General features: G+C 41.2%; 2 protein-coding genes across 2 annotated transcripts in view; one reads left to right on the forward strand and one right to left on the reverse strand.

Annotated features, from left to right (window-relative positions):
- The window catches only part of TBC1D30 (TBC1 domain family member 30), a 52,264-nt gene extending 46,489 nt beyond the window's left edge, over nt 1-5,775 (reverse strand). The window contains exons 1-2 of the mRNA XM_071423500.1: nt 5,340-5,775; nt 2,728-2,892 (exon numbers count right to left, since the gene is read on the reverse strand). Coding sequence (XP_071279601.1) covers nt 2,728-2,892; nt 5,340-5,598 — 424 coding nt within the window. The 5' untranslated portion in view covers nt 5,599-5,775. The remainder of the gene's footprint in view (nt 1-2,727; nt 2,893-5,339) is intronic.
- Nucleotides 5,776-6,556: 781 nt separating this feature from the next.
- On the forward strand, nt 6,557-26,809 carry GNS (glucosamine (N-acetyl)-6-sulfatase). Its single transcript, XM_071423502.1, has 14 exons — nt 6,557-6,810; nt 7,340-7,399; nt 8,054-8,260; nt 9,337-9,402; nt 9,812-9,910; nt 12,162-12,329; nt 15,717-15,799; nt 17,128-17,246; nt 17,877-17,980; nt 18,321-18,422; nt 19,626-19,733; nt 20,404-20,514; nt 22,275-22,435; nt 23,240-26,809. The coding sequence occupies exons 1-14, from the start codon at nt 6,658-6,660 to the stop codon at nt 23,313-23,315; spliced, it is 1,617 nt and encodes a 538-aa protein (XP_071279603.1). The 5' UTR covers nt 6,557-6,657; the 3' UTR covers nt 23,316-26,809.
- The last annotated feature ends 207 nt before the right edge of the window (nt 26,810-27,016 follow it).

Here is a 27,016-nt window from a genome sequence, read left to right on the forward strand (position 1 = left end):
CACTGTATTAAATCAAACCAGAAAAAGGAAAAGAAAAACTAGAAAGCAAATGTTTATTGTTATCTTAGAAAATTCTATACAGAAGCAAAGCTCAAATAACAGAAGATTAATACTTTAATCATAGCTTCTAAACAAGTATTACAAAAAAGAATACTAAGGATCTTTCTGAATACAGCATGAGTCCCATTTAAAAGTATTATAGTTACTATACACATAGCACCACCATAGCAACATAGCTATGACAGAGAAATTATTTATATCTTTGGGAAATTTTCTATTAAAACTATTTCTTCATTAAAAATACAAGAGAATATTAATGAACTTTCTGTTTCTGTAACTTCAGCTTATTTTATATTGAATCAGATTTAAGCATTCCTGCTTGCTTCCAGCCAGACTGACTTACAATTAAGCTAGATCTTTTTATTCCTAAATAAATTATAGATAATACATGGTTTTGGTTTGGGTTGTTTGTTTGTTGGCTTTTGGGTTTGTTTTGATTAAAACCAATCACAATTTGTGATTCAAGGAACTTCTGGTTTGCAATTTGATCAGTCAAAATATATTTAGTAATGAAAGCAAGCTGTCACTATATACAATACAAGAGATGTCTTTCACATACTCATACTTCGATGACAGCTGCAAAACCTCGTTGTTTTTTATGGAATTCTGCTTTTCTCAAATGATCAAGTCTATAAAGCACTCTGCTTGTTTCTAATATGGACTTGAAATATTTCATAGTGCTTCCAGACAAACATATATCTTTTCTTACCCCAAATAAGTCAAAATCACAAGAGTAAGAGAAACAAGTGCCATGTCTGCCACAAGGCCATCACTGTGATTTCTTTCTGCTAATTTTCTTCACTGGAGAATTTATTTAAATTTAGGTTAAAAAAGTATTATTAAAATGAAACTCTTCATTCATATATCTTACAAACCAGAAGTACTATACAGTGTACTGATTTTATCATATATTCTATATATATTCTATATTTTATCATATATTCTATGTACTGATTCTATCTATATTCTATGAACATTCATGTGTCCAACCAAAATGCATTTCACTCTGCAGTGAGTTTTATTTTCTATGGTAATACCTTTTTGAATGCAAAACAAGCATCACCCACTAAGGACAAGGGTCGACAGCATAATGAGAAACACAGTAAGTTATGAATTTGTCCCTGTCAACTGTTCCCCCCATTTACTCTACTCACTCTGGGGTTCAAGTGCTGCAGGCACTGTGCTGGCTATTGGATTGTATTGGATCTGAAGCACAAGCAAGTCAGATGTGGGCTCCCAAAGCTGTCAGGGGCCAGGCCTCTTCTGTGCACCCAGCAGAGACCAAGAGCCAGCACAGGTCTAAGACTGAGGAGTCGATGGCTCCCTGTGTGAGCTGCAAAACTCACAGATCCTCAACTTTCAGACACTGAACACAGTTTTGAGCATAGAGTTTTTGAAATAATTTTTTTCTACCTGTAGAATCAGATTAGAGCATCATAAAAATCATGCCAGAAAACAAGAGATCAAATTTATCAGCCCTGTAATTTTTGAACTAACTGAAATTACCACTAGGAGTTAATTTGTCAAGCAGTAATCAAAAAGGGTTAGACAGAATTTCCATCTTTTCATGAAACAGTACTTGTTTGCAATTGGTGTGTACAGATTGCTTAATGGTAGCACTCAAAGAGCTGAATGTGAACTTAAGGTTAATTGAAAACTACAGTTCTACCTCTACACAGAGATTCCACTATGTGGGGAAAAAAGCATTCAGAATTTACAGTCAAATCCTCTAAATATGTAGAGGATTCAAGTAGTCTCATTTAAAAGGTGATTACAGTATATGCTTCCATACTGCTGGAATGGAGGCCTTGGTTATCAAGCTGATGTTAAGAAAGGTGTTTTTGGGAAGAAATATGCCTACACAGTAGATGACAGCCAAAAACTTTCATGCCAGGTTTAAGTAAAACAAAGGAATGCTTTTAAATGCTTAAAAATTAAGTTTCACATTAATACACAAGCCCTTACCTTGACTACATTAGCACATGCCACTACAGTAAAATTGTTTCAACAAAGTCTTTACATGCAACTCAAAGTTCCTACAGACATTTTTATGAAAAGACCATGCTTTATTTACTGTACCTGAACATTTCTGTACCTGTCATGCTGCATGTTAATGAAAAAATAAGATGGAACATTAGGTTATTTTCACACGTCCTTTCCAAAGGCATAATTTCTATTTATTCTTACATATGACGTTACATGAAGTTTTACTTTAGAAGAACTACCAAAAAGCACTTCAGTCTATCTTAAGATGACAACTTTGCCAAGTCAAATAAAAAGGTTTTACTGTGCAGGGAAAAAAGGATAAACAATTAAAGAACATTATTTCTTCTCTTTGCCACACAATGTTTCAAAAACCCCCAAAACACTGATGCTGATAAAGGGCTTTGAGGGAAGTAGGTTTGTTTTTACTGATACTCTTCACCTTGGATCAACTTGGTAGAAAGGAGTTACACAGAATTAACAGCTGAGGCTTCTGCAGCCCACCCAGCTGAGCTAGTTGAACTTTGTCTGTTTCCAGGTAAAACTACATCATTAGGAGTCAGTCATAACTAAGGAATAGCACAGCCTGGCCTCTTTACTTTAAATTAAGTGTGAGGGCTTAAATGAAACACTGCCCACATGAATGAAACAAACTATTTACACAAGTACACAGAACGTACTTACAACGTTTCTGGGAAACTGCCTGTAAACAAGCTGTGACAATGTCGCAGTTCTTCTGGACTTTTTGTACAAGCCTGTCTTTCTGCTTCAGAAGACGGAGCAACTTTGCCGATTGAACGGAAATTCTGTGATTCAGTTCTCGTTTTATAGTTGTTAATTCATCAACATCTGCCAACAAGCAGAGAAAACAACTTCAGTACATGCCAAAAGATTTAAAAGCAGCTTATTGTAGTTGACACACAAAGGCACTTGCCCCACAGACATTTACAAATACAAGCTTTCTATAAATGACAAGTTCTATTGACTGGGGTAATTCCCAGTTATAAACACTTTCAAAATCTGAGCCAAAGTCTTTAATTTTCTTTTAAACAGAAGTACTTCAATTTATTGCACAGAGTATGAATCTTAACAACTATACTGTTATTAACTCCTAGGAACGTGACAGATACAGACAAAATATGTCAACGAGTGCAACCAGGGGATACATTTTAAATACAGTACCTTCCAGAAGCTGCCTGGACAAAATATACATTTGTAACAGACAAGGGAACATGTTCAAGAAGCTGCCTGCAGAGCTACAAATGCAGCTCCAGAATTAGCTCTAAGTGGGAAATTCTTTCCACTAAGATGCAGCTAGATGACTTCTGTCATGGCCTCAGTTATCCCCAGCGGCCAGTTATAGCACCACCAGACCCCTTCAGTTCATCAAAATGTTTCAGCTTAGTTCTAATATTCCTGTTGTCCCCATATGAGGTGAGCTTCAGGACCAGAGAAGGGAGTTGTGGGGGAGATGTCTCAAGTCCATTAATTTTTCTGAATCCTCTGCTCTGTTCTCAGATGCTCCCCCCCACCAGTGAAATCCTGGGTCTTGCCTAGGATCACACGCTGACCTCTTCAGCTCCTCCCTGCAACCGCCTGGTACAGCTTGCCACCAGCATCTACACAGCTGCCTGCTCCCTGCAGCTAACTTTTCAAACTATCACTTTCAGTGCAACCCCTGTCCCCTGACACTGGAAAGAAAAGCAATCCAAAAAATCCATTCTTCAGTAACTTGATCTAATGACAAAAATACATACCCATCCAAAAAAGCTACTGTCAGTGGGATGGTAAACAGCTCAGCTTGTGTGGCAAAGCTGTTTCAATAATTCTGGAGAGCTTAAAGAAAAGGAAAAATTAGGCTGAAATGACCATCAACCATGGTCTAGTGAAAAGTATGATTGCAAGGATGGAGGAGCCACTGAAAAAACAATACTATATTTTATAGCCACTACACTGTTTCAGCACCTGCTGCTCAGATGCAATTCCCAACCACCTGTACCAGACAAGGTAATTTAATACTAGATCTATGGATTTGAAAGCAAAAAAAAAAAAAAAAAAAAGGAAAAAAAAAAAAACCAACCAAAAAAACCCACAAAAAACAAACCCACCAACCAAAAAACAGAAAAAACCCGTTGTATTTGTACTAATTTATACAGCCACCACCAGAGTTGTCTGGTGAGTTTTACTCTTTTCCACTTGTGCTGCTTAGCTGTGCCTCTAAAAAAAACAGTAACTGGGCAGCAAAACAAATGAGTTGAAACACCACAAAATATATTTCTGAACAAGAAAATTTCCTGTTGAGTCGCAGGTTGCCAAAGGACACACAGAAGAACTTGAGCTACATCCTAGTAACATCAGAAGGCGTGTCATCTCATTAAGAAGCCAAACAAGGAAGCAGATAGCTGTTTGTACAGCTCTGAAAAACAGGCATATTTAGTCACCTCTTGGGTTTTTTCCTCATCAAAAGCAAAAGTGATTAAACATCAGGAGACAAGAAGCCTTTGTTCTCTTTTCCTCTTAATTGGATCAGCTTGGAGTTGCACTTCTCGGTCTTTCACAAACATGCAGTGTTGAGGCTACCTAACTTTCATTAGAATTCTTTGAAAAATTCATTTAGATTCTGATTGACTCCAGCATTTACATTCTTCATTAAATTCCTTTTTTTTTTTTTCAGAAGACATGCCGACCTCCAAAGCTTTACAGTTCTCCAGTTTAGTTTATGTCCAGCAGAAGTAAAAGGCTCTGAGAAAAACTCTTATGATACTGTGTGTGTAGCATCTCTTCTAGATTCTGAAAATAAGGACTGAGTGAAAGAAAAGAAAGAAAAGAAAGAAAAGAAAGAAAAGAAAGAAAAGAAAGAAAAGAAAGAAAAGAAAGAAAAGAAAGAAAAGAAAGAAAAGAAAGAAAAGAAAGAAAAGAAAGAAACTGGACATTTATTAATTACTATAAGTGAGGAAAAGCACCAAACTCGCAGAAACACAAAAGCTTAGGCAGTCTGTCACAGGAACTAGTAGCAGACGACCCTAATTCGGCTCCTGGGGCACCTGAAACAAAAGAGGGGCCAACAGCACAGGAGGCCCCAGTCTAAAGGAGTTCTCAGCTAACAGCACGTGGGAAGCTTCTGGGAGCCACGGCCATGCAGAAAGCCTGGAAATGGACATATATGCGCACACAGACACGTGCGTGCAGGCACGGAGGGCATCTTCGGGCAGGACTGCCTTGCACGCACAGAGGAAAAGCGAGGCGCCGGGGCAGCTCCCGGCCCCGGCAGGGCAGGCGGGCGGGGCGGGCTGTACCTTTCAGCCGCAGGTACTTGACCTGGCTCTGCCGCTGCTGCAGCTCCCGGAGGGCGCGGGAGCGGGCGCTGCCCGAGGGCACGGCCGTCTCGGCGGCGCTGTACAGCTCGGTCAGCAGCCCGCTCACCAGCGACGAGGTGCGGCTGGACCGGCCGCTGCCGGGACCCGCCTCGTCCTCCTCCTCCTCCTCCTCTTCCTCAGCCAGGCTGTCGGCGCTGCTGCCCGCCCTGCCGCCCGCGCCGGCCTCCGCCGCATCCATCTTCCGCGCCGCCGCCGCCGCCGGGTTCCGGGCTCTGCGCGTCCCACGGTCACACGCCGGGGAGGGGCGGGCAGGAAAGGGAAGCGGCCCGGAGAGCCCAGGCAGGAGCGCCCGGCTCCGCTCCCTCCCCGCGCACCGTGGTAGCGGCCGGGGCGGGGGCGCTGCACCTGCCGAGGGGCGGGGGCGCTGCACCTGCCGAGGGGCGGGGACCGCGCTCCGCCTCGGGGCGGTGACCCCGGGCGCGGTGACACCGGACGCGGTACCCGAGCACCGTGCGGCTGCTGCGGAGCTCACCGCCGTCCTGCCGGCCGTCCCGCTCCTGCTCCCCCGCTGGCGGCACGGCCCGGTTTTGGCAGCAATTCAGTACCTGTGCTGTGGCTGGTCCCCGCGACACCGCCTGCAACCCGGAGCGGATGGCGGGATCCGTACGGCCGCCAGAGCCGGGCTCTGGCTGCGGCACCGGTGGCGGTGCAGGGAGGCCCGGCCACACGCGTAACAGCCGCGACTAATTCAGGTCAGGAATGGGCAGAATCACAGAATGGGTAAGGTTGAGTGCTCCAACGTCCCTGCTCAGGCAGGGTCATCCCAGAGCACACTGCACAGGACTGCGTCCCGCCAGTTCTTTAGTGTCTGCAGTGAGTGAGACTCCACAACTTCTCTGTGCAACCTGTTCCAGCGCACAGTCACCAGCACAGTAAAGAAGTTCTTCCTCATGTTCAGGTGGAACTTCCCGTACATCAGTCCCAGCCCGTTGCCTCTTGCCCTATGGCTTGGCTGAGATGGCCATTCTCCTGCCCAGAAGAGCTGCCTGTATCCTGCCGGCACGCCTCCCGCGGACGTTTCCCCAGCCCCCGGCGGCGCAGCGCGGAGCTCTTGCCCGCAAACCGCCTTCGCGGGCGGCCCGGGGCGGGGGCGGGGCTTGGGGCGGGGCCGCGGCGGCCGCCCGGGCCACGTGACTCCGCCCCCCGCGCTCCCGGGTCATACGCCGGGGGCGGGGCGGGCCCGCGCGCTGCTGCTGCTCCGGCTCCGCGGCCGCTCCGCGCCTGTGGCGGCCCCGCCATGTCCCCCACCGTGTCCCCCGCCGTGCTGCTCCGGGCGCTGCCGCTGGCCGCGCTGCTGCTGCTCGGCCCGGTGCGGGCAGTCCGGCAGGCGCGGAGGCCCAACGTGGTGCTTATCCTCACCGACGACCAGGACGTCTGCCTGGGCGGCATGGTAACGCTGCGGCGGGGGGCGCGGGGCTGGCGGCAGTGTGGCATGGGGGCCTCGCCGCCCGCCCGGGTCTCGTACCGGGCTGTGGGACGGCGAGACCGAGCTCGGCGGGCGCGGTGTGGGGCGAGGGTCGCTCGGGGTCGCGCTGGGCCCAGCCCGGAGCCGGGCAGGGGCTCACTGCGGCCCGAGGCCAAGCAGCCCCGCGGAAGGAGCGTCACGGTGGGGCTGGCACGGGTGGGATGAGCCGCTCTGCGGGGCTCGGGGCGCCGGGGCTGGGGCCTCTCTAGAACAGCCGCTGCAGATAGATATCCCTGTAAACACTCCACACTTGGGCTCGCTTGGGCCCGCTTGTGCAATCGCTGTGGCCACGCCAGGCCCTAGCGAGAAGGAAAGGGCACTCTTAGTGTCTTGCCGGGGTGGTTCCTAAAACCTGTGGTGTTGGGCCTTTTTCCAGGCAGCCTGCTTCAAGTCCCTGGCTTCACCTGGCATCCTTGCATTTTTAGCTGATACCTTTTTGGTGCTTTCCTTTCAGACCCCCCTAAAGAAGACTAACACTCTTATTGCCCAGATGGGAATAACCTTTGTAAATTCAGTAAGTGTTTGCATGAACGGTATGAACTTCTGAGGCGTGTGCGTTTACGTATTTTGTATCTTCGCTCATCTGAGGTCTCAAAAAATGCCATCAGCTTCATGAAACCTGTAGATATGGATGTGAGGTTTTTAAAACTCAATTGCTACCTACTTTTAGGTCTCAAAATGAATATAACTTAAGGGGAAGTTCAAAATCTGTAGTTTCACTTTCTGAAAGCACTTGTGCTCACTTCCTTAATCTGTAAAGTAAAACTGTGTAGTCTGAATATTAAAAGAAGCTGCTCAAACCTTTCATCAACCTCATGCACAATGAAAAGTCACTTCACTCTTTTCATATTCTAGTGTACCTCCATGGCTAAAATAATGGAGTGAGTCAACAATCAGACAGTATTTTAGTGGCTTCTTGCCTAAAAGACCATGTCCTGTCTGGTGGTGAGAAGTTGAAGGGCATGTGCTGCAGAGGCCTGAAGCTGGTTTCATGTGCAGTTTTTTACTAGTGAAAATACTTAAGGTATAATTCTGGGTGTCCAGAAAGAAGTAAGTTTGACTGTTGAATATATTAGTCAACCTGTTAGCTGATATTTAAAAACTGTAAATTTTGGCATAAAATTGTTTTACTATCCAAGTCTTAAATCTCCTCATTCTGTTTTTCCAGTATGTCCCCAGTGCACTTTGCTGTCCCAGTCGAGCTAGCATTTTAACAGGAAAATATCCACATAATCATCATGTCGTCAATAACACTCTGGAAGGGAACTGTAGCAGCAAGTTGTGGCAGAAGATTCAAGAACCATACACCTTCCCAGCACTGCTCAAAGCTATGTGTGGTTATCAAACATTCTTTGCTGGAAAGTATTTAAATGAGGTATTTGGGGGTTTTTTTTTGTGTTTTTGTGGTTTGTTGTAAGAGTCAAGTGTTCACTGAGGCAAATTTGTGGGAGAACAGGTATTTTCAGAGCTCTTTTACAGCAGTTACCCAACACTTTATTATTGAGTCACTTGTATATGTGTGCTTTAGTTTTTTTGTCTTTGTAACTAGGATATAGTTTCTAGTAGTTCATAGTAAGATGTAAAATTCAGCACCGAAAGCTGTAAGGCTGTGTGTTCCTTTTGTGTGATGGATTTGGATTAGGAGCTGTATGAGCTACAGGGTTCTTAACAGCATGTTTTCTTTGCATCTCATGCTGGAAAACGGTGGTATAATAAAGCAATGGAACATGAATCTTCATAGCCAGGCACGGGTTTGTCTGCTGATGTTCCTGAGGGAGCAAGGGGAAGGGAAACTCAGCTGGCTTCCTCTGAGCATCCCTTGACTCAGCAGAGTCTCTCATGCCTGCTGTTAGGGGAGCCACGTAGATTGGAGAGGGCTGCCCTGAGAAAACCCCTTGTGTTGCTCTAAGGCACCCTCTGTTTTGAGTTTGGCACTGACTCAGCAGCTACTTTCCCTATTTTGCTTTCTTAAAGGCTAGTTGTTGTAGATTATTTGGCACTGAGGTGGCATTACTTGAAGTTCCTACCCCTCTTGGGGGAGGATGAAGGAAGCTGCTGGTCTGTGTGGCATTCTCTTTAGTATCTTGTGAACTATTATCACAAAGCCTGCAAGTGGCTTGTCACATGGATGTTTTGATCACTACTCATTATTTGATATGTACATTATGTTCTCCAGGATCTCTGCATATTTTCACATGCAGAATGGAGCAGGGAGTAATATTTAAATTTTACTGATGGTTGCTAAGCTTTCAGTTACTGTCTAGTTATTGAACCCTGGTTTCTTTAATAAGCCCTCCATGTGTTTTTATATGCAGATATATGTGGTTTTCCACATTCTGAAATTGAATTTGGCTTGACATGGTGTTGAATAAAGCACATGAATATGAAACATAATGTCTAGCTTTGATTCATCATAATTGAAACTGTGAGTCATGTTCTCTCTTTTTTCAGTATGGAGCAGAAGATGCAGGGGGAGTAGGTCATGTCCCTCCTGGATGGAGTTTTTGGTATGCTTTGGTATGTGACTTTTTTTTTTTTTAACAACTTAATTTTTGTTGCTTTATAATTCATCTCATGTTCTAACTTTGCTGGTCATGAAAGAGCAGGAAAAGAACATCTAATGATTTAATGAAAATTTTCTTTCCCTTTTTCCTTAATTGTACATTGGATCTGTGGCTTTTACAAGGGTTACTCCTGTTGAGTGCCTGGAGAAAAGAAAGCCATTTGTAAAGCCAGAGCAGTGTGAGATAGCACTAAAACCAGTTTTGTTGATGGAGACCACTTCTGAGAATTTTTGCAGTATCCTTATGGCAAATGCTCATAATCTATTTGACAAATGCTCAGGGGCAATTAATTTGGGTTATTTCAAGTAATCAACGTACATGTTGCTTTGAATAAGTATCTGTGTCACTTTTCTTTTTCACAGGAGAAAAATTCAAAGTACTACAACTATACTCTCTCAGTAAATGGCAAAGCACGAAGGCATGGCGAGAACTACAGTGTAGATTATCTGACAGATGTACTGGTAAGAAATTTTGCACTGTGTGGTACAGAAACTGCTTATGACCAGATAATGCCTCATGCTGGGGACTTGGGAAAGGCTGAGATAATTTATTAGGCTGTATTAATTCACAAATGGACAATTGTGCTGTCGTGAGGGTGCGTGGCACTTATCAGCAAAGCAAGACCGAGTATATTTAAAAGTGACAGGCTTATGTTTGAGCTGTGCAGAGGAAAGGGGTTCCAGCCATTTGCTAGCCAGTAGCCTCACTGAGGAGTTAATACTGACTGCTGTGCTGCAGGAGAAACAAGTAGGCAGAGATTTAAATTACTTCATACAAGGATATGTTTCATTATAATATGCAACTTCTGTAACAGATTAACTGGGTCAGGATTTCAGCAGGAAGCATGTAAAAATAAACTTCACACCATGTTTTGTTTCTAAGGTATTATGATGTGTTAGTATCTTGTAGTCTCCAACTCCATCAGTCTGATAACTTGTAAATATTAAAGCTTAATCAATCTTTCATAGTATATGAGGGCAATGTGTAGCTGTTCAGGGGAGGTTTTAGCCTCTTTATCTGCATAAAATAAAGACAGGTAACAAAGATGTCAGATCCTTTAAGGAGGGATGGAAGAGTTACTTTAGCTCTCTCAAGGCCCTGTTTGGCAAGGGGCTGGGGGGAGGGGGGGATTGTCCCCCTGTCTGCCAAGCTGGAGTCATAATTTGATGTGCTGTTACAGTGTATAGGTTAGCACTCGCTGAAACTCTTCTCTAGAAATGTCTCCTCCTCCAGTCTTGTAGTGTTTCATTGGCACCCTGAGGAGTTTAATTCCACTGGGGGCTCAAATATAGACAGCTGCTTACTAGCAACAGCACTGATTGATGTTTCTTAGGGTACTGAACAGCTGTCTGATTAAATTTAGATTTACATTGTCTAAAGCTAGATTGGAATTGATAAGCCAGAAGTGAGACTATGCTATTACAGGCATTGTACTGGGTTTTTTTGATCCTTCAGCAGCTCGTAAGCATTTTGTCCAACAGGTCATTGTTGCATAAACTGCTTATTTGATACAGCAGTGCATCACAATTTTCAGTGTGTTACTTTCTTCCTGGAGTTACCAAACATGTAACCAGCATTCCAGAGACAGTGTTCAATTCATTTGTTGGGCAGTGCACAGGAATAAATTGCTTATGCAAAGTTCCTGTGTTGCGTGATGTGATGCTCAAGCTTTCTTGTGTAAGGGCACCTGGGTATTTGAGTCTGGTATTAAGCATCCAAACACCTGAATCTTTTTACTGCACTTCTCACATGTTGCACTTTAAGCTCCTAATGAAATCAAAGTTGGCCACGCTATGAGTTTCTGAATGGTTCTTATCCTTTCATGACTCTGCTGACGTATAACTGAAGTTGAGCCCTTGTTGCTTAGATGCTAAATTTAGAAGGAAGGAAGAGGGAATTCCTGGTGTATTGTTTTTTTCCTTGAGAAAGAAAAAGATATCCAAAATGGGGTGTACTAATCAGGCAGGAAAAAAAAGTTGCAAGATTTGAATACTGAAGAACTCATCTATAAGTAATACCTTTGAAGCTGTAATTTTAAAGGCTGACCTGGGGAAGTGAAAATGGAACTTGCAATTTCTTTTGACTTGCTTCTTGAAATTGTGTATAGGCTGAAACAAAAATGAAAGTGCAGTGGTGTGAGTGCATTTTGGCACTGTTCTTCACCAGACGTTCTGTTTTCAACCCTTGTAATCTTGCAGCTTGCTGTAGAATGAGCATAGGCTATAAACAGTGGGGCTGAATTTTTTTTTTTTTTTCCAGAACTATTGCTATTTCTCAAGAAAGCTGAAGCTCTTAAACTGGGATCTGTCAGATGGCAGGTGGCATCTTAAAGTCTCAGACTTGGACTGTGTTGAAGAAAGCTCTGATTTTACTTGATTAAACCAGAGTATAGGTGGATTTTGTTGTACTTGGAATAGGCCCAAACTTCTGATGAGCTTTCCAGGTCTAATTCATGCAAGGGTCTGAAGTAGAAAGTCGTTTGAAGATGTGAGAAAAATGATTTGTTTAACATGAGCCACTTGGGGTTATTTTTATTATGAACTGCTGTTCTAGACAGTTGTAGATGAGCAAGCAGTAAGTTTTTGAAATAGTTTAAATGTTTGCAGTATTACCGAGCTCTAAATAAGTTATGAATGTATAGTTTGGATTTGTCAAATAGCTGCTCTTTTCCTTTGAGGCATGACTTTTCTTCTCCAACAACACTGTTCACAGGCCAACATGTCATTGGACTTCTTGGAGTACAAATCTAATTTTGAGCCCTTCTTTATGATGATCGCAACCCCAGCACCGCACTCCCCTTGGACACCTGCTCCACAGTATACAAAGAGCTTTCAGAATGTCAGTGCCCCAAGGAACAGCAATTTTAATATTCATGGCAAGGTAAGTGAACTAGCAAGAAGTGGTGTGGGTTATTCTCGTTTGTGAGAGTAGAAGGCAGTGGCCCTGGCTTGCATGTTAGATTAAAATAGGTGAGTGCTATGACTACTGGTTGTTCAGTCATGTTAAATCGGTGTGTGTCAGGGTCAGATAAGTTTGTTGTGACTTTGAGATATTTGCACGCTAATGTCTTGTAAAAAAGCAATACAGTGGCAAGAGTGATATGGTAGTATAATGGAATTATGATTGGTAAAGACAAAAAGTGCATTCGTGTCCCATTTCTAGACTCTTTTGAAGCTCTTTAAAATTTCTTATGATTGCACTTGGTATGTTCAGGGGAGCACATAGGCAATGTGCTACTCAAAGGCTTGGGTGAAGAATGGCAAGAGCCCTTTCTTCCTTCCCACATCTGCTTGTGGATGGGGGCAGTCCATTCCTTGAGCTCATGGCAAAGCTTCCCCAAGGTAGAAGCATGTCAGGTTAATCAGAGGACTCTGGAATCATGAACCATAGGGCCCAGGGTTAGTGAGTGCTTTGAAAACTTGTTTGCTAAAATAACCTAGTGTTACAGATTCAGACATCCTTGTGACAGGGCAGTACCTTCTACTGCCGGCAAATACGGCCAGATATGGTCTAGTTCAGACTAATCTGCTGCAATTTACTCTGCCAGTGTGTGAACTTCTCAAGCAGTTTATTTGGTGAAAACTTAGAGGTTTTTTATTTTTTATTCAAGTAATTTAAAATCTAGAACACATTGCTGTTCAGTGTTCATTTATTTAGCTTCAAGATTTGCTTCTAATCTTAAGACTGAGATAATGTTTCCTAAATGCTTATCAGCACCCCAGTCATGCCTCAGGTCCCTGTGACTCCTGTAGTACAGAATGAGACTTGTTTTTAGCTGAGGACTCTAGCTTGCAAAATGACCATGTGCTCATCAGTATGATAGAGAAACATGAATGAAAGGACAGAAAAGGGCTGCAGGCAGTAACAAGTATTTTAGCCCAATCTTTTTAAGTTTCAAACTAGAGAATGGGAATCAGATTGAGGTTTTTTCTTCCATAAAGGGATTCCAGATTTTGTCTTAAGACTCCATTACTGTAATAAAGTGCTTTCAAAATAGTGATTTAGAAGTAACTTGACCAGTGAAGTCAGCAGCTAGCAAAATATGCACTGTGGAGTTCCTTTATGTGGTGTAAAAGCTCTGCCTGTGTCTGTATAACACAGAACAAAATGCTGGGCTTAATGTTTGGCAGTTGGTATCTGTGGATACAGCAGTTTTACTAGAGGAACAGACTAGCATTACCTTCCTTCCTAGACACAGCTAATGTGTGTTTATGCAGCTGGCAGTGTTGTGGTCTTGAAGCCTAAGTCTTCTTGGAACTTCAGTGTTTTCTAGAGCTTCACTGTTCTCTAGGGCAAGCATGATTCCTGCACTAGCAGTAAACGTAGCAGGAAATAGGCTCAGACCCTCACTGATGTTGTAATGCTTGCTTGACAGTGTTGGATTGTACAGTCTTGACTCCTAAAGAAATGTTCCCTCACTTCCTTGTACTGGATGTGGGCAAGAGCTACTAAGAGGAACCATTTAGGCAGAATCTTAGCATGGAAAATAGGAATTAAACTCTTGTATATGTCACTGGTCAGAACCTGAGTAGACCAGATGAGTTTTATCTAAGCTGTTCTAAAAGAGAAGTTGTTTAAGGTATGTGTTGAGTATCTCCCTTGCAGGCCTTGTTTTTCCTGCATCAAAGCTCAGTTGTGTTCTGTTTCTTGCAACACACTGTATATTGTCTCAGTCTCCTAAAATTTCTCCAAGAATGGAGCTTAGAGGGGCAGCAGGATTGGTGGACTGCTTTGTATATAAATGCAAAAGAGACATGACAGGGAAAGCAGATTTGAGAACTCTGAGTGTGAAGTTTATTGAAATCCACAAAGGTGTTTGAGTGCTGTGTGAAGATTTTGAAACTTCAGAGAAAGCTAAGAAGAATAAAATACTCAAAGAGGAGGATTCTGCTGCACTAGGTTGCTTACCTCCCTGATTTACCTAGTATGGTTGTGCTTTATGAAGCTCCTCTCCTAGGCACAGCCCTTGTGAAAGGAGCTGGTGCACTGGTGATATTGCCAGCTCCTTTGTTCTCTGAAGAACTTCTGCTGAGCTGAAGGTAGGATTTCTGCTGTATTTCCTTACTTTTTCCTCTCTCAACTGAGATAGACTGTGTCTCTCCAGAGAATTGTTTTACAGCTTCTATAAAAGAAACAGCTTAATGCAGCAGAATTAAAGTAAACTGGACATAGTATTAAGTCTCCATGCCAAAAATCTTTCCTTCATAGTCAAGAGCAGAAAATAGGGGAACTGAGATATGAGTCACTTTGTTGTGAGTCCCTAAAGCCTGAGCCCTTCAGTCATTTGCTTGTGACAGGAGGGAAATTGCATTACAAGAGGCTCTACACAGAGGAGTGACCACCTAAATACAGCCTTAAGCTGAGGGTGATGAGTGGGTCATCTCTGACCTACTAAATGAAAAATGTAAAGCTGCTCTGACATGACTGTTCTCTTTGTTCTGATTCCCACTAATACTAACTTTCAGGTTGTTCACAACAGACCTTCCCATGTATTTGTACAGCAGGTGATCCAGCTCAGACTGGTCCTTCAATGTGGGAGTATCACTTTTAATATAAATTACATCATCTCTGTTACTTTGCGGGTGTAGGTGAGGAAAGAAAGGAAGGGGCTGTTTCTGAAAGTTGGGAATACATCTAGAAGAATCCATGATGCTGCAGCTAAAGAAATGCTCTTGTTTTGGATTCAAAATCTAAATAAAATAATAATGTTCTCTTCCATTCAGTAGTCACCAGCCCTGATTTCTTAGACTGCCAAGAATCTGATAGTGGCACTGTTACAGATATTTGAACTCACCTGTTTATAACTTTAATAATTCTAATTGCTTTGGGTGCAGGAGCTTTTGCCCACTTTGCTACCTGTTGAGATGATCGCCAAATTAGTCCCAAAAGGACCTCGCTTCTGACAACCAAGTCCAATCTTACAATGATGCTCAATGTTTCACATTGTTTTCCTCCGATCTTAGACTATCACACTTTTACCTCTGAGAGAGCCTTCCCTAGATCCTTTCAGAGTTTTCTTCCCTGAACTGCTTTGAAAAGATCCATATCTGTTTTCTTCACATCAAGGGCTAAGCATAATGGAGCTGTAATGTATTTTAATCTTGAAACTTAATTTTTACATGAACCAACAGGGAAAACCAAAGTCAGGTCAGTTTGATAGCATTGCCTGACTTTATCATAGGAATTGGTTTTGTAATTGCTCTAAGAAAGGCTTAAAACCTGATACTTCTCCCATACTCTAATCTTTGTTGGTTTTTTTCTCTTTAGAACAAGCACTGGTTAATTCGACAAGCAAAGACTCCAATGAGCAACTCTTCAATACAGTTTCTTGATGATGCTTACAGAAAGCGGTAAGAATTTTTCTGTTGCTTAAGGTTTCTAATAAGAATTTATAAGGTGTGGATTTTTAAAAAAAGTTGTAGTAAGTCTCACAATTGATATCAGATTACCTCTAATAACAGTTGATATCAGATTATCCCTAATAGTTCTCTGACACTTGTCTCAGAAGACCTCCTGACTTTGTTTACATTTTGCAAATAAACTTTGGCTTCAGAAATATCATATTCACAAATGCTGCCATTATTTGTCACAAAAAAGACCAATTGCACCTGATCTCTCTATTGCTTTTCTTTCAGTCCACCACAGGGTTTTATTTAAAAATGGCCTTACCTTCTACTTCACTTGATTCCAGTTTATTACATGATGTACATCAAATGTAGTTGATCTGTCTGCCAGCTGATCTGATTTATTAATCTTGTCTCTCAGTCTGTACATGGCAATGTACAGGCCAGGGCAAGTGCTAGATTCCTTTTTATAAAGGGGATGTGGTGAATAATGTGCAGACATGACTTGTTCCCTTTTTTAATAAAGAGCAAGGGTAGTTTTTTGCACCATATATGCTTTCTTTAAAAGTCTTTAAACAAACATCACCTAAAGTGTTGATCTGCATTTTGAGCTGTTACCAGGCATTGTCTTGTTACTTTGAAGATGGAAACCCAATATTTTTCAGACTTTTGCTTTATAAAACATGAAGGTAAAAATTATGCAACAAAATTTTAAGCTGAGAGACAGCAGAATCCGAGAATTGACTAGCTGTAGTTAATTCAGCATGATACTAGTCTGTAGAGGGTAGTGGAAGCAATCACTTTTCTCAGCAGCAAATCCCATGACAAAGAAAAGAACTTGTAGCTGTCAAAGGCTTTAGATATACTGAAATAATGGACCCTACCATTACATGAGTAATACAAAACAGCTGGTACAGTTTTCAAGCAGAAAGGATCCCATAAAGACAACTAACTTCATGGTTGTTTTGCATTTTAATATTTAGCTACATATAAAGAACTAATAACAAATGACCTTGCAGGAGACTCTTTGTCACTGTGACGTTTCAAGGTTTGTCTTCACTGTGTCCAGATAAGGAGTAATCAGCATTTTGATGTCTTTCACAGACACTACAGAAGTCAACAAGAACTGAATACAAACAATGTATTTCTACCTTTAATTGCAGCCTTTAAAATAGTATAGTAGTCTATGAAGTTTGTTTTCAGGATTTGTAAACAAAATAATTCACTTAGAGTGCATATGCTGCTGACTGGAAGCAGGGTATAAGTGCCCTACTTGCAGTCAGGTTATTCCAAATTGTTCACAGTCAAATGTGAAGTACTTTGTTTCTGTATAGGTGGCAAACTCTGCTGTCAGTAGATGACCTGATAGAGAAACTTGTGAAGAAATTGGAAGTGAATGGAGAGTTAGACAACACATACATCTTTTACACATCAGACAATGGCTTCCACACTGGTAAGATTTTCACTGCTTACTGCTTATTTGTAGAGGATCCAGGAACTGCATAACCTTTCACCCTCATGACCACTCCAGAAAATGGGAGTAGCAGCTGTAGAAAACTGTACATGTCAGAAGTACTGATTTGAATTGCGAAACATTCTGGAGTTGCAGTGTGGGGTGTTTGGGATTTCATTGGTATTTTTTGGGGTTTTTTTGGTTGTGGTTTTCAGCATTAATTTTTACTAGTGTATCCTGGTGTGCATAAAATTAGGAGAGAAATATAAAGGAAGGGTCTCTGTGTTCTGTAGGAAGAGTTGGTATAAGAGGGTTATCCAGTAAAAATATGTCAAAGACTTGTCTGTATCATGTTGTACAACTAGAAGTGCAGTATCTAAGCTGGTAAGCTTTGTTAGATATGGCTTATACTTTGAAGTTATCTCTGCTGTCCTCCAATTTGTTAATATAGTTCAGGTTAACAACCTCTCTTTTTTAAAAAGGGGCTGGTGGTAATAATGTGCTCCTAACAGAGGGGGTGGAACTAGATAATCTTTGTAAGGTCCTTTCCAACCCAAACCACACTATGGTAGCACAAGGCTGATAATGTAAGCAAGAAGCCATTTAACTTTTCCATCTTCTCTTGTTTAGGCCAGTTTTCTTTGCCAATAGACAAACGGCAGCTCTATGAGTTTGATATCAAAGTTCCATTGCTCGTTCGAGGACCAGGGATAAAACCAAATCAGACAAACAAGGTAAGAAAGAAGTGGAATCCCAGTACAGATTTATTTTTAATGTTGTTTCACACTTACCACTTTAGCTGCTGATTTGTTGCCCTGCATATATATGTATCCATAAAATGAAGTACACAGAGTGGAAGAAAGTGCAAAGGCCTCCTCCTAAAAAAGCTGTCTGTTCTGCTTGAATCAAATTAAGCCATAGCAGGCCACAAAAGCAAATTATTTTGTACTCACTTTCCAAATTCCCTACCACTGCTTTTCAATGTTACAGGGTTCATTAGCCCATAAAAATGAAATTAGGTAGTGTTTAAAATAGGTTCTGAACTTCTGAAGTTAAGTTCTTCTCATCCTGCAGATGCTTGTTGCAAATATTGATTTGGGTCCCACTATTCTGGATATTGCGGGATATGACTTGAATAAGACCCAGATGGATGGGATGTCACTGTTGCCACTGTTGGTAAGTAGGGACAGGGATAGTAACCTACAGTTCTTGGAGGGGTAATTCTTCAAAGTCAGTGTTACTTCCTTTGATAGATTAGGTTGACTCATAACCCAGATTCTTCCTTTGATGTTGTTTTCAAGTGGGATGCTCATAGCTGAATAAAAAAAGTAGGTATGTTTCAATGCAGATGTATTTTCATAAGCACTACAACTTTGTGGTCATATTCCAATAGAAAGTTGTGTCATCCTTTGGATAATTCTCACATTTGTAATAATTCCGGTTTTGAAGCCTGTATTTTGTTTCCATCTTACATTCTCCTTCCCCTTTTCCTTAGCTTTTCTCAGCATAGGAACAGGAGAAAAGCAGACTGTTCTCGTTAAATCTTTGGTTTGACTCCATTTTCAGTAGAACTGGTGTTTCCTGCCAAACTCTAGAAGAGTGCATGTGGTTTTATAAAGTAAACTTGACCTTTCTAAGAGGTGAGCAGAAGCCTATTTAAATAAAGCTGCTTGCAGGTGATCTGTTTAGTTTTAATTAAATTTAGTCTATAAATTGAAGGCAGCTTACTTGGAAAGTAAGCTTGGAAAGATCATCCAGACTTCAAATGGTGCTTTGGTCTTTAAACCTTAAATCCAAACCTTAAGCTGTTCTTTAGACAGAAGCAGGTAAAAGGCACCTGTTCTAAACTCTGGTGGAATCAAATTTGAAACTCATTCTTTTGCTGCATATGCCTGTGGTGGTGCTGTATATTAACTGTAAACTTTCATCTTCCTCTGTCTTTTAAAATGCAGCTACAAATAGACCAGCTTAAAACCTAGTTGTTTCTTAAAGCTGTTTCTTTTTTTGTTTGGTTGGTTTTTTGCCAAGGGTATCTTTTTTCCATCTGTTGTGGTAATGTGATACAAATCAAAGGGAAACAGCCTTGTTGCAGGGATCTTGTCTGTAGGATAGTAGTATTTGGTCATGTGGCTCCTACTTGGTACTACTGCATGATCTTTACAAATTGAAGATAGTATTTTAAACCCTCACAGGAAGGTGTACTAATATTTTTGGTTTAATCCTTGTCTTCCAGTTACACAAGACCTTCTAACCTAAAGCTAATTATTTAAGACTGATACTGCCTAGTAAGCAGTGGACAGTGTTAGTGTTATTCCAAGCATGGAGAATTTTTTCTATTTCACATTACAGTAGATACTAAGTTGTGTTAATCTCTTGTAGAGAGGAGACAAAAATGTCACGTGGAGATCAGACTTCTTGGTGGAGTACCAAGGAGAAGGATACAATGGCAGTGATCCTACCTGTCCTGGCCTAGGACCTGGAGTCACAGTAAGTAAGACAAGATCTGTTAATATTAGGGACTAGCTGCTGAATTAAACCTGTTTGTGTGAGCTAACCTGGTTCTGTATGGAAGCTCCCAGTGTGTTGGTAAGTAGGAGCCAGCTCTGTAGCTCCTGTTAGCATTTCACAATTGGAAGGAGATGTCCAGCCATGTGGAACTGGTATGTCCATATGACCAGAGAGATCACAAAAACCCTTTCAGTGGGAATCTATGGAGCCTCAGGGCTGGAGACTGATGCATGAAGGTGTGGGCTTAAGTCAAGTGTGTGACAATGACATAATGTTCTTTCTAAACTTTCAGTAACCTGCACAATTGCACAATTCTTGTTTGTGATTATTATTTAAGTCACTAGTTACTCTCTAAATTGAAGCAGTTTGCTTTGCTTTACTAAAGTAAAGCATCCCATTGGTGCTGTCTTCAGTAGTGTGTTGTGCTGTTCTCTTCTGTGTACGTACATTTGTTTCCCAGACAAAATGCACTTAGTCATGGTGAGTTTAATAACAACACTGAGTTTTTGCTTAAAATCCCCAGTGGAAATTTGCATGTGTTAAATTAAGATCTGGGTGTTCCTCTGTTAGCTGCAGTTAGCATGAGCTGGTACAGACTCTAGGAAAAGTTCATCTTCTGCCCTGAAGTTGTTTGCTGCTTGCCTCACAGCACTGCTTCCCAGACTGTGTGTGTGAAGATTCCTATAACAACACATATGCCTGTGTAAGGACCCTGTCAGCTGCCTGGGACCTGCAGTACTGTGAGTTTGATGACCGGGAGGTAAGTCTGTCTGACTAGCAGATGTCAGCTGTGCACAACCTGTGTCTGTCTGCACTCTTATCAGCTCTCAAGGTTTCCATGAAGTACTCTGAAAGGCAGACTGGCATTGCTTGCAGGATAAACACTCAAGTACTTATCTCCTATTGTGAATGTTTGACCAAAACTGTAGTTGAACTGCAGGGTTTTGGGAAAAAGGGGTGTGGGAGGGGAGTGAGGCCCAAACTATGATTATTACCTTCTGGTATCACCTAACAGCCTCACAGGGAGCTGTGCTGGGCTGGTTTCAGTTCTCTCTCTTAGCCTAGCTCCATGTAGCATTCTCTTTTAAGCAACAAATATTTTCTGATACCATAAACACAACTCTTTTACTTGGAAAGACCTGAAATTCCAGGTTAATAATTTCTTACCTATTATTTCCTTGTTTGTCTGGCAAAAATAGTGGTGCAATTACAACTGTGAGAAAGGTCTCTGACCTTATCTCGAGTAGTTTGGTTATAAGGGACACAACGTCCCCCCTTCAGAGGCTGCTCAGGTTTCTCTACAGGAGCACGTGCTGTGCATACAAAAGGTGGTGTGTCACGGGGCTGATCTTGAGTTGTGCTTGTTTGCACACAGCTGCTCCAACAAGCATGTGGGGCTTGAGGCAGCTGGGTCACAGATCTAACAAACTGTGCTGGCAGCAGCTGTGCAGGCACTGCATGAACAGCAGGTATACCCAGTAACATGTACCACACAACATGTTGTATGATAGTCTACAATGAGCAGCTTAAGCCAGGGGAGGAAATCCCACAAGATGTTTTTGCAGTTAGTGTCAAAAGCTGTAGAGGAAACCAAAATATCAATTAGCAGACCCTTGACTTCAGTTTTCCCCTTTCTGACAAACGATGATCAAGTTAAACAAGTCTCGTGGATTTCTTTGTAAAAGTAGTCTCCAAAGTTGACTCAATAATACTCTTCATGTTACTTTGGGATTTTTCTACTAAGAAGGTATGGCTGTGGCATTTTTGGATCACTCTGCATACCTGATCTAGGTGGAATAACACCAACAGTATGGGAAAGGTGCAACAATGTGGCTTCTATAACCTTGCTGTGAACCTTGTAAGAAAAAGGCCAAAGTCTGTCCGATATGTCTTTATCAAAGTTAGACACAACTCAGCCAGTTTTTATCAGTATCATCTGCAGTCAGGCCTCTTACTCTAGCACAGACAAAACCACAGCTAAATTCTTGAGATACTATTGACCAGTATTTGTCCCACAGACGTGTCTAGAGATTTAATGTACCAAAAAACAAGTCTGCCCTAAAATCCTCCAGACAAAACTCAAATTACATGCATGCAGAATAAGCTTTTTCTGTTTGAGGCTGTAGCATTCTTGTATTCAGCTATTTCTTACATGAAGTTAAGACACCTGTCTTGGTATGATAGCTCTAAGTAGCTAATGAGTATAGAATGTTGATGTGATGGTCATGAAATAAAGTTGAGATCCATTAGTGAAAAGACTGCCAGCTTAGGCAAGGCCTCTTACTGGAGTCTTACAGTCATAAGACAAGTGTTGGAAAAGACTCTGCTGTGACAGGTGAGTACTTTGGATGAAAGTAAAAACTTTTCCAACAAAACTGTGCTACGGCAAAACTTTGGCTGCTGCAGCAGAGTTCATACTAACATCTGAGACTGTGTGCTGCCATGAAGCATTCTTCCCAAATAATAAGACTGTTAATTAGCATTCAGGACTTAATACAGTGCAGGAACTTTCTTCTACAGGTGTTTGTGGAAGTGTATAACTTGACTGCAGATCCACACCAGATCAATAACATTGCTAAAACAATTGATCAAGAAATTCTAGAGAAGATGAACTATCGACTAATGATGCTGCAGTCCTGCTCAGGAGCAACCTGCCGCACACCAGGTGTCTTTGATCCAGGGTAAACACTGTAACACTTCATTACTGTAACACTTTGAAATATAACTATGCAGTTTTTAAATTCAGCTTTATAGAGGGTTTTTGTGATGTACATACTGGCTTTTTAATAGAGATGTTTGCTTGATGCTGCTATTTTTTAATGGTTAATCTGTATTTTAGCTTACCATGTATAACTTGGATGATTTGATACTAGTACTTTAATGTTGTCAGACATTGTTGACTTAGCACAACTGTACACTTTAGCTGTTTTGAATAGGCAAGAGACTGACCTCAGGTTTGCCTGCAAACCAGGAAAAGTTCTGCTGGTTTCTCTAGGCAGATATTTTCCAAGTACTAGCTCTGATTGTTCCTGTAGATGCTCTTTGCAAGATTGTTTCCTGAGCTCTCTGTATTACCTGTTGGAAGTAAATAGCACTTTGTGCCTCAAAACTCAGTCACTGATCATTTGCACCAAAGCTTTTTAAAGCAGTATTTAAAATGTCCTTATAGTGTCCTTAAAGTGCTGCATAAGTTTGTCATTTGGGACAGCAAAGCTTTCTGTTAGAATGTAGCTCCTGAACCCTTGATGCTATACATGCCCCTATGCTGCCCGTACATTGTAGCTAGGATTTATTTCCTGGGAGACTCAGCTTTTTGGTTGCATGTTGTTACAGTTTATCTGTTGTAATAGCACTGCAGTGTACTGCTGAGGAAGCAGCTTCTCACAGAGCCTTGTAGCAGAGCTCTTCCAGCACAAAGCTCTGTGGAAGTGCTGGTCCCTGCAAGCCAAGCAGCTGACACTGACTGTGTTTGTTCCTCTCTGCAGGTACAGGTTTGACCCACGGCTCATGTTCAGCAATCACGGCCTGCGGGCTCGGAGGTTTTCTGCACAGTTCTTGTAAAACCCTGAAGGGCCTCTTGCAATGGGCTCCTCCAAACCAGTTCCTCCAGTGACTGCAGCAGGTCTGTCTCTGTTAACTTTCGCTGATTACAGCTGGAAGACGTTTAATGGGCTTTTCAAACCCCGTTTGGAAGGAAACCCCTTGTCTTTAGCTGGTTGCCTTGTGCAATATATATATATATTTTACAGCTGAACTCTAACTGTAAATTGTTAGACACAGCTAATCTGTCTTGCTCAGATCGTTGATTACCACCTTTGTCTTTCAATTACCTTTTCATATCACAGGCACAGAGGTGAACCTATGTCTATGAATCTGAACAGTTTATTTTGTTCTAAAAAATAAGTAAATGTGTATTTGAGTCAGGTTAGATAGGCAGGTGCTATTGCACAGTAATGCTCACCCATATTCAGTGTCACAGACCTTAAAATCTGTGCTTAATTATAGGTTTCCTGTATTGAGCTCCAGGCTGTTAAGGACAATAGCAACCTAGCCCAAAAGAGAGTAGAAGGGCATTAGTCAAAAGTGTAGGATCTGAGCAGCAAGTGTCTTGTACAGAATTAAAATCCATCTACTAAATAGTCTCTTTCAATGAGACCACTTTGAGATGAGACCAATGAATTTTGTAGGACAGCTTTGGTAGCTTGCAAACAAGAATGTAATTTCAGCCTCCTGGTTTTAAATGCTAGGCTGGGTTACTGTGTACTACTGAAAAACCTTTTAGGGTTTTAGACTGACTTCCTAGTGAGTTAAGAGACTGTTGATACTAACAAGAATTCAAGTAAGTGTGCCTGTGCTTTGAGCTAACTCTTCAGTCTGTTTTAATACACAAACAGAAGTAATACTAAAATAAACAAAATCCAACAACCAGGGTACCACAGTAGAGATGATCTGTTTCTAACCTCCAAATGTCTTGAATTGTCTAACTTCTTATGTTGATTAGATTCTTGAAGGTAAATTATTTTGAAAGCAACTAGATAAAAATAAATCCTAGAATCATTGCTCACTAGACATTAGGCTAAGAGCTATTTTAGGCAGTTTAAATGCTTCATAGAGTCTTGCTTTTTGATTGAGACCTAACTACTAGGAACCTTCAAAAAGTGGCCTTCACACCAAAGGTCTGCATGGCAGAAGTCACTTGGTTTCCCTCCAAAAGGGTGATGCCTTTTCAGCCTTCTGATTAGGCTTATCTGAAATGCAGCCATCATGTGCACCCAAACTTCAGTATCTTTCTAAATCTTGAAAAACACACAAACTTGCATTACCATGCAACTTCTGTATAGATTCACTGGCAAAACACCATCTGGAAACACTGAATTATGGATCTTCTGCAAGACAAGTTGTGTTGCTTGTGGGCAAATCAACTCTGTTTTCAGGCATGATAATCATTCCCTTGTCAAACAAACTGTAGCAAAACTATTTAGTGTTCAGTTATTTCACATCTCTTACCCCAGTAGAGAGCATGATTATTTTAACTAATCATTAAGTATGCAACAAAGTATGACTAAAAACTGTGAAGATGCATATCCCAGTGTGCAGATCCACCAACTGGATACAAGCAATGCTACAATAAAGTAAGTTGAATTTTCTTGGCTTTTAGTTCTAAGGCACAGAAGTCCTTAATGTAGCTTAGAGTTGCAAACTTCTGTGGTGGTCTACAGGCTTGATTTTTATAGAACTTTTGTTTCAAATCTCTCAGAAGTGACCAAATATTTGGAAGAAAAAAAAAAAGCTTGAAAGGTAATGTTTCAGCTGAGGCATCTGTATAAATGCAGAGGGTTTTGGATAGTCAGACTCCTTACATGCTTTCAAAAACTCAGGACTTTTTTTTTTTTTCTCAACTACAGCTGTAGCTTTATCCTGCTTTTTCTTTCTCAAGCTTTAGTATTGGCCATCAGTATCCTTTATACACTGTTTTGTCTCTAGAAACCAAACCAAAGTTGTCTTCATGCTCCCAAGGGTTTTCCTACTGAGCTCATGTAGGTAGTGTTTTGCTTGAAGAATTCTAGCAATTCAGACCTGTTCTTTGTTTAAACTTCATTTTGGTAGCTGTGTGGAGGCTACTGTGAAATACATGGACTGCTGCACATTAAACCCTCATCAGTCCTATCAAATCTGGGTCCTACATCAAGTTTCTGCTTAAGTTTCAGTGCAAGTAATGTGCATTTTGTTGCTCCTTATTAGAAAAAAACTTCCTTATGAGTACAGAAATGTAACTCTAATACAGTCTTTTCTTAAAGTGATTTTAAGCCCTAACAAGGACATGTTCTTTTGAATTAATTTATTTTTTGCCTAATTAGTAATATGAAAGTTGACAGAATTGATGCAGATTATTCAGTATGAGTGACCAGATGTTTTACCCAAATTAATACTCTTGCTGTCTGAACATACCTGTAAAGCATTTCATTGCAAAGCTCAGTAATTTAACACACTCATTGTCAGAGAACCACACTATACCTGAATTCTGGCCTAGGTAGTAAATGTTCTATTAAACTGAAATTCAGAATTAAATTAATCAGTCCTTACTTAGTGGGTTAGAAGAATATTTGATTCGCTCCCACTTCTGATAAAGACTTGAAAATTGTTAAGCATGTAGTTAAAGGAAGAACAGGAACCAAGAGCTGCCTGCCTTCCATTGCTTTTAGAGCAGTTTATCACTAGTGTCTGTTGCCATAAAGCAGTTAATTCTGAGTATTTTTACAGCCACAAATGAACAGTGTTAATTCTTATCCCTGATAATTAAAAAAACCACTATGAAGGATCTTTGACTCTTATCCAGATCTAATTCCCAACTAAGTTATTTGAAAACCAAATGGTCTTTCTGGATATTCCCTTTCATGTGTTATTTGACCATGGCTGCATCTATACCTGGTTATGGAAGGCATTCATGTTAAACGTACAGAGTTTTAAATAAAGGGCCTTACTGGTACAGAGTTGAGTTTAAATAAAATGTGATCATGTTTTTTACTTTTTTAAAAAATCATTATTACCAAAAGCAGAGCTGTGATTTTTTTAATGATCTGATCTGGTAAAGTAGATACTATACAGGGAGAAATACAATTAATAACTTCCTTATGTTACCATAAATCAAGCCAACATTCATTATCATCACTTCAGCATAAGTGAATACAGCCAGTACCTGTTTACCCAACGTGGGCTCAGAAAACTGGGCATCTTCATTTTGGGGAATGTAGCAGGAACATGTACATGGAAACACCCAAAGCAGGTATAATACCTTTTCAATCAAGTTAAATTTGAGACTGATTCATCAAGCTGATAACAGTATATGAACATAATGAAACAGCTGTCATTTATTGTGATTCAATTAAAATGAATTATCTTTGTATGTCTCTCTGTATGTGAGCATACTTTGCTGTAGCATGTTGTGAGTGTATTTCTGCTGTTTTGAACATCTATTTAGAAAGTGCCCTTCCAGAGGACCCTGTTCACTGCTGCACTTTTGAAGAAAGAAAAAATAAACTGCCTATCAAACTTCCTATCTTTGTTACTGAGCTTGAGTCAAACTTTCCTACAGGAATAAGCTGTGTCATGTGTGTAATGGCTGAATTCCTATTTTATAAGCCCTTAAAAGCCTCTGCTTTACTGCCCTCCTGCCTATAATGGGCTACTTCATATGGCCACAGGGAATCTTATTAGTGTCTAGCAGGATACCACCTGACTACTTTGTACCTGAGGTGAGTGAA

The sequence above is a fragment of the Agelaius tricolor genome, unplaced genomic scaffold (assembly GCF_023055355.1).
Source record: "Agelaius tricolor isolate 1412-34295 unplaced genomic scaffold, bAgeTri1.0.p SCAF_3, whole genome shotgun sequence".
Lineage (NCBI taxonomy): Eukaryota > Metazoa > Chordata > Aves > Passeriformes > Icteridae > Agelaius > Agelaius tricolor.